Source organism: Vulpes lagopus, chromosome 9, assembly GCF_018345385.1.
Source record: "Vulpes lagopus strain Blue_001 chromosome 9, ASM1834538v1, whole genome shotgun sequence".
Taxonomy (NCBI): Eukaryota; Metazoa; Chordata; class Mammalia; order Carnivora; family Canidae; genus Vulpes; species Vulpes lagopus.
This window is the reverse complement of record NC_054832.1, coordinates 8890791-8906197: the sequence shown is the minus strand read 5'-3', so window position 1 is coordinate 8906197 and position 15407 is coordinate 8890791. Positions and strand designations below refer to the sequence as shown.

The window sequence follows — 15407 nt, the reverse complement described above, 5'->3', positions numbered from 1 at the left end:
GTTTCAAGATGTCCCAAGACCCTAAAGAAAACATTTATTTTTCTGTAAAACTTTTTATAAATCAAAAACAAAACATTCAAAAACAGGAGACAATATCAGATTAGAAGCTGGTAAAAGAAGCACTAAGACATGAAATATTTAAAATATAAGCAGCATGAGTTTTTTTAGTTTGAAGTTGGCCAGCTTCTTTCTGGTCTGATTGTCTGAAAAGAGAATTTTCTCTGGCTATAGACTCCCCTCTTAGCTCCTCCAGAAGCATTCTGGAGTGGCTTGCTATGTAGATCAGGCTTCATTGTAAGCACCAGGTGTGGAGCATTCAGCAAGCAGAGCCCTTACTCCCAAGGCCAGTAGATGCTCTGCAGAGGGAAGTGACTCAGGAGCAGATGAAGGAGGGGCACAGACCATGACTACAGACAGGCCAGACACCTAGGCGGAAGGAGCCACCTCTGTCTCTGAGAGGCTCCACTAACTGGCCTGCAGGTGCCTCACAGCAGAGAGCAGGTCTTCGACCATGCCTCTTCCCCATTTCTCCATCCACACTCCTGCGAAACCTTTAGTGTCCTGTCGTCATTTCTTTTCCTTTGTTGTAAATAAAGATTTCCTTGTGTTTGCCTGGATTTTTTTTTTTCTTCCTCTATGGCCTGAGCTAAATTGTGGTCTTTGACATCAACACTGGTACGAATACAAACTTAAGACCTGGCGTTTAAGTCGAATTACATGTAGTAGTCATCCATATCATCTAGTTTCTAGAATATATTTATTTTTTTAAAGATCTTTATCAAAGCGAGATTTTAAAAATTTGTAAATCCCTTAGGGAACTCATGATCCTAGTTTAAGAAATACTGGTGAAATCATTAACATAGGCTTTGGAGTCATTCCATTTAGCTTTACCGTTTGCTGACTGCACTACTCAAGCAAGTAATACATCTTCTATTTGAAGTGCTTAGTACAGTACCTGACTCATGTTAAGTGCAGTAGTGATTGATGATACTGATACTATTAAGAATAGTAGTATTGACGTTAGACTCCAGGCAATCTCCTTCCCTTCACTGAAGTGCCTTGTCTTTGGTGCAAATAATGAAATCCATTCTTTTTACAACTTCTGATTTTGAGGAGGATCAAAAGGATTAACATTTGTGAAAGCATTTGAAAACTGTGCAAATTTGAATTATCAACCTTAGCCACAACCTCTACAGGCACCAAGACTGGAGAAACTTTTCAAGTTACTTGCAATAGTGTATATATTAAGATGTAAAGTCAGTCATAATTACTAAGCTTCAAGAATCATTTGTTTCTTTATGCAGGGACAAACACTCAATTCCCATTTGTTTGCCCTTCCTTTCTAAATACTTAATAGCTTATAATCACTTCCTTTTAACTCTATCTGAAAAGATGACACAGACATGGGAACTATATGCTGAGTCTACTTTTGTGTATATTCTAGACTTATCAGATGTGGAATTCCTAGATGATTCTTCAACAGAGAGTTTGCTCCTAAGTGGGGATGAGTACAATCAGGACTTTGATTCAACCAATTTTGAGGAATCTCAGGATGAAGACGATGCTCTTAATGAGATTGTGCGATGTATTTGTGAAATGGATGAGGAGAACGGCTTCATGATCCAGGTAACTGGTCTTCCCGGTCAAAGCAGTTATTTCAGGTGTTCAGCAAATGCATCAGGACTTCGTGTCCTTTTGTCACTCATGGTCTTACTGAAAACAGAGGTCTCTAACTTTACCATCACGTTTAAAATCCTAGTAATGATAGGAAGATCTCTTCAAATGAAGTAGACTTGCTCTCTCACTTAAGGATCACCCTCCTTTTGCAAAAGTGTTGAGTTTGAGGTCTTCAGGCTGAAATTCTGGAAGCCACTCTTTGAACCCATTAGGGTAGGTGAGCATCCACATTAAAGTGTAGAGCACAGCAGCCCTTTCCTTACTGGCCTGGATTCCTATTGTTTGTAGCTCTTCAATGGGCAGGTACAGAGACATTTCCACTCTTTTCAAAGACTTGCAAGGATTAAGCATTACAAACCAGCTGTTCCTGTAGAAAGGGTATCTTTAAGAGAAAAGAAGAGCATAACCCACATTTTGTGATGAAAGATTTGGAAATGTTAATTATAGAAATGAAGGAAGTAATCTCCTCTTTTCTCCCCCTTTTCAAAGGTTTTCTGAAACAAGGGAACTACAAATTTATAGGGTCACCACACAGGTAATACTTTGAGAAGTCGCTGCTACAGGCATTCCTGCAAACTTGCCTTAAAAAGAAAAATTCTACACTTAAATAAGCTATTTTAAAGAGGTATTTGCCCAAAAATTAGTGGGAAATAAATGAGAGCAAGTTTTGATTTTTTTTTTTTTTATGGTTTAAGTAATATATCAAGACCCTTTTGAGTAGCTGCAACTAGAGGAAGTTCTTGAAGTAGCTGACTATCAAAAATAAAATTCGACTTAAATCAGTGTTGCATCATTGTGTGGAATAAGAATTGAGCTGTCGGCAGCCTCGAGACTGCCATGGCTGACTGTAAGGAAGGGGATTTGTCTTTTTTCCCAGCGAGCAGGCCTATGATTGTAAGCACTCCTGTGTTTTCTGGCAGTGTGAAGAGTGCCTATGCTGGCAGCACAGCGTGTGCATGGGGCTGCTGGAGGAGAGCATCCCCGAGCAGTACATCTGCTACGTCTGCAGGGACCCTCCTGGTAAGCCTCCTCCCCATGCTGGTGGCAAGGCGCCTAAAGATCTGGTTATGGATTCTGTAATGTGCCCGCTGTATAAAGACACCATGACTTCTTCGTCAGTTCAGTTCTGCCTCCATGTGAAAATTTTAAAACATTTTTCATTGCTTGTTACAATTTTGTTTTCCATGTTAGTTACCTAGGCCAAAACATTAGCCTCATCTCATTGACATACCTGCCATGTTACTGGAAGGACAGAGTTCTGGCTTTTTCCTGGAAAAGGATTAGGCCCTTAGTATGTCCGTGTGCCTTGATTTCTAAGTAGGTTTATGTGTGGCTATTTGATTGGAACTTTATTCTGAATGTACACTCCTCATGACATGGTTTTAAAAAAGTTTCTGACCGTGCTGCATATCCAACTAGTTTTCGGTAGATGGCATCTCCAGTGATCACGTGCTTTCCCTTTATTTTACCCATGAGACAACTAGGGTGTGGAGGGTTGCATTCCTTGTGCACGAGGGTAATAGCAAGCATGGCAGACCTGAGATGAAAACCTGTCCCTTTGACTCCCTGTCCAGTACCTTCCTCCATGCCAGAGGCTCTTTGAGTAGCAAAGCTTTGCATATTGTACACACTTTGAGCTGCTTGGGCAGAAAATAACTAGATATTCTCAAATAAAAGCCTACCAAGTTCTCCTCTTGTCTATCTTAAAACAAAACCAGGAAGCAGGAGAATGATTAATATAAATATAGACATTTGCTTATTCATTCAGCAGCATTTATTGGATGCCTTCTATTTGCCAGATGCTGGTAAGAGGTAAGATGATTGATTCTAAGCATGCCGTCCACTGTCTCAGTATAGTAGGGGTCACGGACGCATAAGCAACTCATTTCATCGACATTGAAGATACATTTTACAAGACCCGGTGAGATCTTGAAGAGGGGTCCGTATTCACTTAAGTAGAACTGTATTTCATCCTGTTCAAAACAAACGTTAGTGAGAGAACGGATACCCTGTCTAGTTTCTATCCAGTCTTCTCAGCCTTTCTATCAGCCTGTATGACAGATACATAAAAATTGGGAAGCCATACCCTGAGGGTTCCTTTGCGGATGTCCTCTGCCTGTGAGCATATCCTTCATGGAGTGTGTTCTTCATAGCGGGCAGGAGACCCAAAGGTTGGAGGAACTCTCACAGCGCCAGCTCCTCAGAACCCGGTCTTGCTCATCTTTGAATTTATTCTTAGTACCAGAGCTCACCCTGCTTACTGAGTAGTGTTAATAAGATGGCAGTGGAAGGGAAGTCTGAATACGTGACATCCTTTGTCATTGTGATGTCCCCTTCACCTACAGGTCAGAGGTGGAGTGCAAAATATCGTTACGATAAGGATTGGTTGGATAATGGGAGAATGTGTGGGTTATCGTTTTTAAAAGAAAATTACTCTCATCTCAATGCCAAAAAGATAGTTTCCACACATCACCTGCTTGCTGACGTCTATGGTGTCACGGAAGTCCTGCATGGGCTACAGCTGAAGATCGGCATACTCAAGTAAGTGAGGGACACAGGCCCCAGCTAGGGGGAATTTCAGTTCAGGGTGATTAGGGGGCCTTTTGAAGGTTCACATGAGCACTTTGGAAGGCAGAAGAGCTACTTGAATACATTTTAACTTTTAAAGGTAGAAACAATAAATATTTTGGATGAATAGCCACTTCCCACCTCTTGTCCTGGCATGAATAAGTATGGTTGAGGGTCAGAACCACATCTGATATCCAACAAACGTCAGTCCCTGCCCCGCTGTTTTGCATGCTGGCCACGTGCAAAATTAAGTGCCGTGGGTTGGTGCACCCTGTATTTTGTATCCTTCTGCAGGGATGGTGTCAAGATGAGGTAGATTTAACAGCATATTGTTTTAATTACCTTAAGACCAACTTTGAAGGGAGCAGCTCATAGAATCCATCCCTCTGCTGGGCAGCAAATGTGTTGTAGTCTTCCCAGATCATTTTCCCTTAAAAAAAAAAAAAAAAAACTCAAATCTGAGCCTCCCTAAGTAACATGTCCAAGTGTTCTTGAAGCCCTTGTTTTCAGTTCTTCCTAGTTCCTAACTAGAATTCCTCTCTTTAAAAAAGGTATTTTATGTAAAAACAAGATTCACCGGTTCTTTACAAGGTTGTCTTCATTGGGACTCACTTGCCTGGGCCAGAAACTTGCCCTTTCCCCTCCTTCTGTCCCCATCCAGGTACCTTTCCCCTCAGCTGGGTGTGCCAGGGCCACCTATCTACCATGATTCCTTGACCTTGTTCTGTGCCTTCCTGTCTCTTCATCCTGTCCCAGCCCAGGCTGTTCTTTTCCCATAAACAGTTGCCACACCATTTTAGTTCTCCGTGGCTCCAGTCTTGGACTCTTTGAGCTCATCCTTCTTATTGTTGCCCGTGTGATCTTGGTAAAAAATGAATAGGAACTTGAGGCACCTGGGGGGCCCAGTCGGTTAAGCATCTGCCTTCGGCCCAGGTCATGGTCTCAGGGTCCTGGGATTGAGCCCTGCATCCTGGTCCCTGCTTCTCGGGGCATCTGCTTCTCTGTCTGCCCCCCCACCCCATGCATGTACACATGCGTGTAGTCTCTCTCTCTCTCAAATAAATAAAACCTTAAAAAAGAGATAAATAGTAGCTTATCTCTTTTTTGACTTCATATGCCCCCGTGTCTTCCCAGCTCTCCAGCACATGCTCTGAGTCTTTCCCTGATAATGTCTTCTACTATTCAGTTGTCATCTTCCCTTTCCTAGTTGTTTTTCCCAAATGTCACAACTCTACCAAACCATAATCCCTGAGCAAAGCCTGCTTTTTCATAACTACAAGCCTTTATACACTCACACCTAGAACAACCTTGTACTATTAGTCTTTCTAGCAGATACCTGCCCCACCAGAGCTGATCACATGCCCTTCTTGGCAAATTCCTTGCTACTGATGTTGGCACTTTGTTGCACTTTGGTTTCTTGTGTCTGTCTCCCCTTACTAAACCACAGTTCCCCTTAAGGTAGGGCTTGTGTCTTATTCATCATTTTGTTCCCACTGCTTAGTGTAGGGTTAAGTACTCAGTGACTGTTTGTTAAATGTAATTTGCTTCTGTTGTATGTCATAAATCTGATTATGGATTTCTTTATGAAAAGGGCATGCAAATGCTAAAGCCTAAAGGAAGAGCTAACTTATTAAAAGGAAAGTCTACTTCATGCCAGAAATTAGTGCTCTAGTATGAGATTTCATTTATTTCTTAAAATAAACCTGAATAATAGATCTCCTCTCATCTGAGAGATGGGTAGTCAGAGGTAGAGGTTATGCATATATCTTGTCCAAGCTCAGTGACGGAGCAGGACTTGATCCATTGCATTGTTAGACTACAAAACTAGCTTTCTACCGTGCCTTTACTGTGAGAGAATTTTAGTATTTTCTGATATTAAATTATTAGGGAGTCCAAAAGATAAAATCTGTAATTTCAGAACAATACTTGGTTATTATCAGAAGACTGATTTGATCCCTGGGTGTTTATCTAACCTGGAAGTAATTAATTCACAAACATTGAACTTTCTAAAAGGTTTATGCCTCCTGAGTATCTCTGTTTCTTATCAACTCTGTTCAAAGAATTCTGGTTTTACTCAACTGCAGAATTTTAATGACTAGAATTAGCTGTGCAGTATCATGCTTACATGTTGGGTGAGGATGGCAATAAGAGCGCATTATCATAGACTGCAGGTGACGGTATAATTAGGGCAATGTCTCCGGAAGCCGCTGGGGCAGTACCTATCAAATTTAAAATGTGTACCCATTATCCAGCAGCTCTGTATCTGACTGAAATATCCCCACTCATATGCAGAGATCACAAGAACACACACACAGGCACACGTCTGTAGGTGGGGAATGGGTTGGTGTGCCTAGACTGTGGTATATTAATATTGTTCAGCTACTAGAATAAAAGTGAGGGAAACATCTATGTATTGATGTGGCAAGATGCCCGTATATGTTACATATGAAGAAGGCAAACAGAGCCCCAGTGTACAAAAGAGAAAGTACATGCTTACCTATTTAAAAAATAATTGTATGGGTGTAGAAAATGTCCAAAAGATCATATCTCAGTTTTTTGTAATTGCCATAGTAGGAAAGTTTTTACTTTGTACGCACATATTGCCTGATTTTTTGTTGTGAGCAAGTACCATTTTTGGATTGAATGAGGATTTTAAAATATGCTAGTATAAAGGTTTTTGGTGTTATACAATTTTAAAACAGTGAAAAAAGTCAGCAGGAGAATAAGTGCATCTATCAAATGATGATGTGCACTATCAACAGAATTACATTCATCGTTGCTTTTTTTTTTTTAAGATTTTATTTATTTCAGAGAGAGAGAGCATGAGTGGGGAGGAGGGGCTGAGGGAGAAGCAGACTCCCTGCTGAGCAGGACCCTGAGATCCTGACCTGAGCCGAAGGCAGATGCTTAACCTACTGAGTCACCCAGGCACCCCTCATTATTGCTTTTCTACCTGAGTATTATTTCTATAAAATTGTGAGAATTCAAACTTTGGGTTAAATTCTGAGACAGGGGGATCCCTGGGTGGCGCAGTGGTTTGGCGTCTGTCTTTGGCCCAGGGCGCGATCCTGGAGACCCGGGATCGAATCCCACGTCAGGCTCCCGGTGCATGGAGCCTGCTTCTCCCTCTGCCTGTGTCTCTGCCTCTCTCTCTCTCTCTCTCTCTCTCTCTGTGTGACTATCATAAATAAATAAAGAAAAAAAATATTTAAAAAAAATAAATTCTGAGACAAGTTACCCTAAAGAATACCTCTGCTTCTGTCTTGAGTCCCTGCCCTCCTTCTTACCTGGCCCCGTTGGTGGGGGATTGGGTCTTCAGCAGAGAAGTGGGCATCAGTCTGCTTGAGTCACCCTCACTGTACAAAAGGCACAGACAGCCAAGGGTTATCTGTATCATTTTACATTCTGAAATTTATTATGGTACTAAACTACTTCTTCCTTTTCTTTTCTTTTCTTTTCTTTTCTTTTCTTTTCTTTTCTTTTCTTTTCTTTTCTTTTCTTTTCTTTTCTTTTCTTTTCTTTCTCTCTCTCTCTCTCTCTTTTTTTTTTTTTTTTTATTGTCCTGAACTTCTCTTTCTCTAACTTTGCTTTAAGGAATAAACATCATCCTGACCTTCATCTCTGGGCTTATTCTGGGAAGCGAAAAGATCAAGATCAAGGAATTGCTGGGGCAGAGAAAAAAGTAGCAGTGCAAGACAAAGTTAATGTAGAGGAAAAGAAACACCACGTACAGAACCATAAAGAACCACCTCGTTTGCCCCTAAAAATGGAAGGAACTTATATAACAAGTGAGCACAGTTACCAAAAGCCACAAAGTTTTGGTCAAGACTGCAAATCTCTCGCAGACCCTGGAAGCTCAGATGATGATGATGTTAGTAGTTTTGAAGAAGAACAAGAATTCCACATGAAAGATAAAAACCGTTCCCAATACTCACTGAAAGAAGGTGGAATGCCTGAAAAGGTATAACTAACTCATTTGTTTGGCTTGGAAAATATGAAAGACCATAGGAAAATTTTATACAGTAAAACATACTGAATTCCCAGTAAAGTTATGCTTATATATCCGAGTTCCCAAGTATCTTGTTAGGGTACAGACTTTTTTGCTCTATTAGAACCATTTGAACATCAAATTATCCCCTAATTCAGGGTTGTAGTAATTGCAGCAAACTTTTACCCTAACCAAAGTTTCAGTTTTATAAGCACACTTAGATGCCTCTAAAAACCATGAGCCACATTTCTTTCCAAATGAAGACATCTGTGTGTGAGAATGTGTAAGTGCGTGCTGGTATGTACACATTAATGCAATATGTGTTCAGGTAAAACATGGCACTCTGTTCTTTCTTTTTAAAATCTTAGCATACTTGTATATGCATATCAGTTCCATTATGCGATACACTGAATTTGTACATCCCTTTGTACACTGAATTTCTATAAACTGCTTTCCTATTCATAGGGATTGTCTTAGAGCTATTGTTTCTTCATTTTTCATTGATGTTCATTTTTCATTGATGTGCCACTTTAAAATTAGTTCTTTATTTTTCTGGCCTGTTTTATCAAGAAATCGCTGTAAATACATAAATTTGGGAAGCTGATAGTTCATGATACTTATGGTGAATCATTTTGTATCCCTCTTATGAAGTCTTTCTGATGAGTCTGAGTTCACATTTTGTGTGTGTGTGTTAAGCAGTTTGCACTTCTAAGTTTTTAAAGACTTTTATCTTTCTCTTGCCTCACTGATTTAACTGCGAGAGTTAATTACAGTTTGCAGTTTAATTAGACTTTAAACTGGCCTTTGTCAGCTTCCATGATTTTTTCCATCATTGCTTTCTGCCTTCACTCCACTTATGTCATTAGTTTAGGTTCATTGAGGAAGGGGTTAGTCTAAATGAGCTCTGGGCTTTCTCCCTACAGAGTATAATTAGCAACTTGTATCTTTAGCATGTCTTGTTGAATGCCCTCCACCCTGTGGAGCCCCCATGTGAGGCTTTTTGGAGAGACATGGTAGGCATAGCTACTCTTTTAAGGACCATCAGATCTAATTCAATTATGTGCTAGCACTTCCTTTAAAAATATTCTGAGTCAGATTGGACTTCCCAGATCATTGCAGTAATGAGGTGTTTTGTATATCTTTCCCGTTATGACGTTACATTTCACCTAATTTTTTCTTTTTCCGATGGTTCTTTGGAGAAGAATCCAGCTGAAAGGAATACGGTATTTATTTATAATGATAAAAAGGGCACTGAAGACCCAGGAGACTCACATCTTCAGTGGCAGCTCAATCTCCTTACACACATAGAGAATGTGCAGAATGAAGTTACCAGCAGGATGGACCTAATAGAAAAAGAAGTTGATGGTAATTTTCAGAAAGAGCTAAAATACAATGACTATAGTATGTAAAGTGTGTTTATTGTTGTTATGAAGATGTTATGTAAAGCATTTTTAAAATATGGGATGAGAACTGTAGATGCTGTCCATACTGGTGGAGTGTCTCACTCTTTTACGTTGCATTTAACAGCTGGTGTTTGGGGTCTTTTAGGCCAAAAACAGTGTAACTGGGTATTATCTCCTTTTTTTAAAGGTGGATATTTATTAAATACTGCCCTTCTGCAGGGTGCAATATAGATAGAGCTCATATGCAATATTTATTAGTTTCATTGAACTGTGTTTTCTTTGGAAGTCAGTGTAACGGCCTTAAGCATATTTAAAATATGGGGGAAAACATTTTTTGTATCTTTGCTCTCACTGTGGTCAGTAGGAAGTGTAATTAACAACAATAAGAAACTCTCACAAGCTCTAGTAGGTAAAACTTAAGTTTGACACACATTTTCAGATGGTCTTCTTTGATATTTTTTATTTTATCACAGAGGGGCCTGAGGAGTGGACAGGAAAGATATCCGCATTTTATAGTTGAGAAAATAAAGAGTATCTGATTACTAATCCAGTGGTTCTCCCCCCCCGCCAACCTCATATGTAAGCTTGTATTACCTTTTTTAAAAATTTTACCCCACACATAAGAGCCCCTACTGCTTTGTTTTTTCCCATGAAAAAAGGAAATGGAAATTCCATTTCAAAAGCATCTTCCATTTGGCTTAAGCTAGCTTTTTGTTACTGTAATGTTTTTAGTAGATTTTTGATGGGAAAAAAATGCAATTTGACATTATCTCTTATTAATAAAAAGCGTGGAATAACTAATTGTGTTCTGCCTAGACTTCTAATGTACTTGCAATTTTTTATAGTAATGGTAAAATAGTGGGACTGAGAAATCAACACCTTGTTGCCTTTGTTAAAAAGAACTTCTGATTTATTTTTTTATTTTTTATTTTTTTTTAATTTTTATTTATTTATGATAGTCACGGGGGTGGGCAGAGACACAGGCAGAGGAAGAAGCAGGCTCCATGCACCGCGAGCCCAACGTGGGATTCGATCCCGGGTCTCCAGGATCGCGCCCTGGGCCAAAGGCAGGTGCCAAACTGCTGCACCACCCAGGGATCCCAAGAACTTCTGATTTAAAAACAAAAATGGTTAGTTAAGTTTCATCTAAAATGAAGTAGAGATGATTTAAGTCTAAAATAATAGTTTCAGGGATCCCTGGGTGGTGCAGCAGTTTAGCGCCTGCCTTTGGCCCAGGGCGCGATCCTGGAGACCCAGGATCGAATCCCATGTCGGGCTCCCGGTGCATGGAGCCTGCTTCTCCCTCTGCCTGTGTCTCTGCCTCTCTCTCTCTCTCTGTGACTATCATAAATAAATAAAAAATTTAAAAAAAATAATAGCTTCAGCAGGCACAGGAAACTGTTTCCTATTCCAGAAGAGAGAGTAGTAGAAGGATCAGATATTCAAAATGAAATCAGTTTATGCCTATAAAGGGGAAAAGTATCTAAAATAATAACAAAAGTTACCAAGAAGAACTAGCTCTTGTGGGGTGAGATATAAAATAAAGGATGCTAAAGCTGCTCAGAAATGGCTTGAGTGTATCTATGGCCTCCTAGAGAAAGGGACATGAATTCTGTCTCCATCCTTTTCCAGCCTTCCAGTTATGTCATTTTGTGACTTCTTCCAGTTGCCACTTAAATTTGTTTGTTCTGTTCTCTCTTTTAGTTCTGGAAAGCTGGCTTGATTTCACGGGGGAGTTGGAACCACCTGACCCTCTCGCAAGACTGCCCCAACTTAAACGCCATATCAAACAGCTCCTAATTGACATGGGCAAAGTACAACAAATAGCAACGCTTTGCTCCGTATGACAACAGTGAAAACCTAATGAAAAAGAATGTGGGTCTCTTCAGTCAATAATTTTTTATTATCCACGTGACTGCTAAGTGGATAGTAAAAAAGCTAGTGATGTTTGGTCATTTATTGATTTGTGACATCAATAGGATAGCACCTTGAAAAGGAAAATGAACAACTTTATCAAGGAAGCTAATATTAGAAAAAGCTTTATGAGCAAGCTACAAATGATAATGTGTAATATGCCAGGGATCAATGAAGTTGAATATAATTTATACCAAGGAAATCGAGTTGGCAGGATTTTTGAATAGTTGCTTTACGTGAAGTTTGAAGTACGTGTAGAGAGAAATATGGTGTGTTTATATAATTTTTAGTAGAAAGATCCATGTAATAAACCAGCATTTGGCCAAAAGCCAAACTGTAGAGGAGAGGAAATTCTGGAGAGTTCTGTAAGGTTGCTGTACGAACTATCTTCTCTGCAGTTGATCCAGCTGCTCTGAAGCTTAGAGTATGTAAACTTTTACGGGATCATGAGCTGTTTCTTAGGTGATGAATGTCTTTAATCAGAAAACTGACAGTGGAAGCCTCACTTCTGAGGAAAACAGTGGTGGAATTCTGACTTCATTATGATTATATATTTTTAAAATGCCAAATAATTGGAATTTCTTGCAGGCATTAAGCCCATTATAAACAATGGCTTGTAGAAGGGTCAGTGTGCCAAATGACGATGACACTGCTGGAGAGAGAATGTTGAATGTCATGGGGGTTCCACCTCCAGGACTGACTTAGGCCATCAGCCCATCAGAAACATAGAAGTCATGTGCACTATATATATACCATATATAGTTGAGTTCAGGACTCAGGCATCAGCATACAGTCTGATCCTGAGTATGCTTGGTGTTTGCCTTCACATAAAAATTGTAAATAACCTCAGCTGGGATGAGGAGTGACAAAAATGTCAAAATAATTTGTGGCTGTGGATTTTTTTAACTGCTGGTAGTGGAATACTGGAAAAGCTTCATTTCTGAAGATAAATTTTATTTTTAAAAAATACATGCGCACTCAAAACTTGTAGCTTTGATCACACATGGACAAATTTCTGAAACCAAAGGCAACTAAGTTGCTGAGTTAGCTCTTGCTGGATTTTGGGCCCAGGCCCTCCTGCCTGCCAGTGCTCCTGTGAGCTGTGTGCCGCCGCCATGCTCCATACGCACGTATGCGGAAGCGTGTGTGCTTGTTTGAAACAAACACTCAACGTACATATGTACATAACCTACACATATTTATATCTGCACATATCTAGTTTTATTACTATAGACTATAAGAGTTGGTGGTTAACATGAAATGTTACCTTTTAACAGACTGTTTTTAAAAATTAAAAACGTATGTACAGGTTTTGAAACTTTTTTAAAAAGGGGTAAAAGACTGTTCAGAGGAGGCTATTTGATGATATAACACTTGAATATTTTATGCCTCATTCTGTTTATCAGTTCTAGTGATCTGTGTAAATGCATTTTAGAACTGATACACAGTAAACTTGAATTTATCTTTGATAAGAATACATGCCACTGTACATTCAGATATTATTTAAATTTGCAAACACACTGTTCTATATGTAAGGTACTGTATGTAAAACTCTTTATTAAAACTATTCCGCATATCCTAAAATTTCAGCTTGCCTTTTTGCGGCCTTATATTTTGACGTAAAGACCATTAAAAGAATGTGCAAAACCGTCATTAGAAATTTTTATTGCCTTTTGACATTTTCCAACCTGACAAATGTGCCAAAGATCAGTAGACATAAAATACGGTCCTGTGTATTTACTTGTTATACCTTAACTTTATGCTTCCTGGGAAATGAAAAGCTTGAGTAGAGGTGATTGGGGTACTTGCTTAAATTTGCATATGAAAGCAAAACAAAAATAGGCCTATATATTCCATGTATGGTGTAAACTTGCTAATGTCAGCATCTCAAGATTGATTCTGTTATCTTTCATTTCTGTCCAGAGTAATGGCTCTAACCTTTTCCCTGTTGTGGTCAAATCCCAGACATTGAAGTTGTTTGTTTTCCAGAGCGGAGCAAATAGCATCCTTAACCTATGAATAGTGGAGTTGCCTAGATTCTTGTCACATACACAGATGACCCTTTGTACCTAGTAATGCTCATCTTCTCAGTCCCTGGTGGCCACAGTTAGGTTGATGTGCATCATTCTTGTAGTACCTTCTTATACTCAGATCACTTCATTTGTTCGCAGCCAGCAAATAGGAAGTTCCATTAATACTAAATTTTTGCTCTTATGTATATGAGAAAGTCCGGATTTTTTAATTTAGATTTTTAAAGTAAATCTATGTCAGATTACTTTTATGCACATATCCATCTAATTTAGAGTATATCAACACTTGAGTGAAGTCTTAGCAACTAGTAAGCTGAGCCTTTTCCCTGTTTAAGAGTATGACTTGTTTTTTGAGAAGGAGGTCCGTTGTAAGAGTTTTCAGATGACTTGATTTTCTTTCCACTTGGTCTTGCTTAAAAAATATGTCTTTAAGTAGAAGCAATAAACTAGAGAGCGTGTTTCCTGAAAAAATAACTTTTCACTGCTACGCAGACAGAACCAAATGAGCACTGGTGGGAGGGATCCTTAGTATGGTACAGGTAAATGTACTTCCTCATACCTGTGTGTGGTGGTCCTATTGGCTAAGGACCTATTCTCAATTTTTTTTTTTCCTATTCACAAATTTAAGGACGATGCACCCTTTCCTTAAAGGAACTCAGTCATTCTCAGTTTCATAGCATTCTTCTTATTTTCACTGGCTGACTTCCTCTCACATACTCATTTTCCACATGTTTGAAACAAAGCACCCCACTTCCCATCCAGTCAACTAGACCTCCTCCGCCTTCACTCTCTCTGCTGTGACAGGATGCTGAGAAACCCAGTCTCCCTGTATCCATCCCTTCAGCACTTGTGCTGGCTGCTCAAAACAGATGCTGTTTTCCTCCTTCAAGCCATCTCACCAGTGTTTTATCACATCATGTTGTGGAGGTGTTACCACTGGCCTCCCGAAACTTTAACCTTGCCTTCATGGTACTTCATGAAAATGGTCACTTGCCAGGCTAGAAGAGCAACACTTCCTGAGTGCCTACTTTGTGCCAGTATTGTACATCGTCTGCAGGATCTAGTCTGATGCTTGTGTGGATAGGTCAAACAAGATCATTTTCAAGATGGGGAAGCTGACAAGTTGATACATTGAGAAACACGTCCTCAGTAAGGCTTTAGTGGCAGGTTTGAGATGCAAACCCTGTGCTGTTCAAGCTCATGGTCTTGTCCTAGATGAAGTGTGTTTCAACTGATTTTGTCAGTTTCGTTGTCTTTGCTAAAGCCACTAGTGATGCCCTATTTCAAATCAGTTGTGTGTAACCAGGATCTCCAATTCATTGAAGTACAGCCTCACTCTTTGATGGACTATGCTTGTTTCCATGTCTTGCCTCCTTAACATTTCCCTCTTCTGAAAGGTTCTCCTTTGTGTGTCTCTGCAAACCCAGGCAGTTATTCAAGCTTTGATTTTCTCTTCCATATCCAAGGCTGCCTCTAGTACCTGCATTGTGCCTGCTGCAGAGGAGCGACATCAGTGAGCGGTGCACCTGGCTGTAGTGGGGCAGGCAGGAGCTTTGCAGTTACGCCGCTCAAGTTTTCACTCTGGCAGTTTACTAGCAGTCATCTCTCTGAGCTTGGCATTCCTTATCTATAAAATGTGAATAATGCCTAACAGAATTGAGAGCTCAGTGAAGCAAATAAAAGTAACTAGAAGTTCTTATTAAAGTGTGAATTGAAGATTAAATGCAGGAGTGACCCTGTCATCTGTGTGCCAGCCAGCGGGTTATGTGGCTGGATATAGAATTAATAAGGTCATAGTCTATAGGCTAATAGAAACATACAAAACCT

At 39.7% G+C, this 15407-nt stretch overlaps 1 protein-coding gene across 1 annotated transcript in view; it reads left to right on the top strand.

Annotated features, from left to right (window-relative positions):
* PHF20L1 (PHD finger protein 20 like 1) overlaps positions 1-13203 on the top strand; it is a 78291-nt gene extending 65088 nt beyond the window's left edge. Inside the window, exons 16-21 of the mRNA XM_041768502.1 lie at positions 1445-1626; positions 2598-2697; positions 4023-4218; positions 7840-8206; positions 9436-9598; positions 11341-13203. Of these exons, the coding sequence (XP_041624436.1) occupies positions 1445-1626; positions 2598-2697; positions 4023-4218; positions 7840-8206; positions 9436-9598; positions 11341-11483 (1151 nt within the window). The 3' untranslated portion in view covers positions 11484-13203. The remainder of the gene's footprint in view (positions 1-1444; positions 1627-2597; positions 2698-4022; positions 4219-7839; positions 8207-9435; positions 9599-11340) is intronic.
* Positions 13204-15407: the final 2204 nt, after the last annotated feature.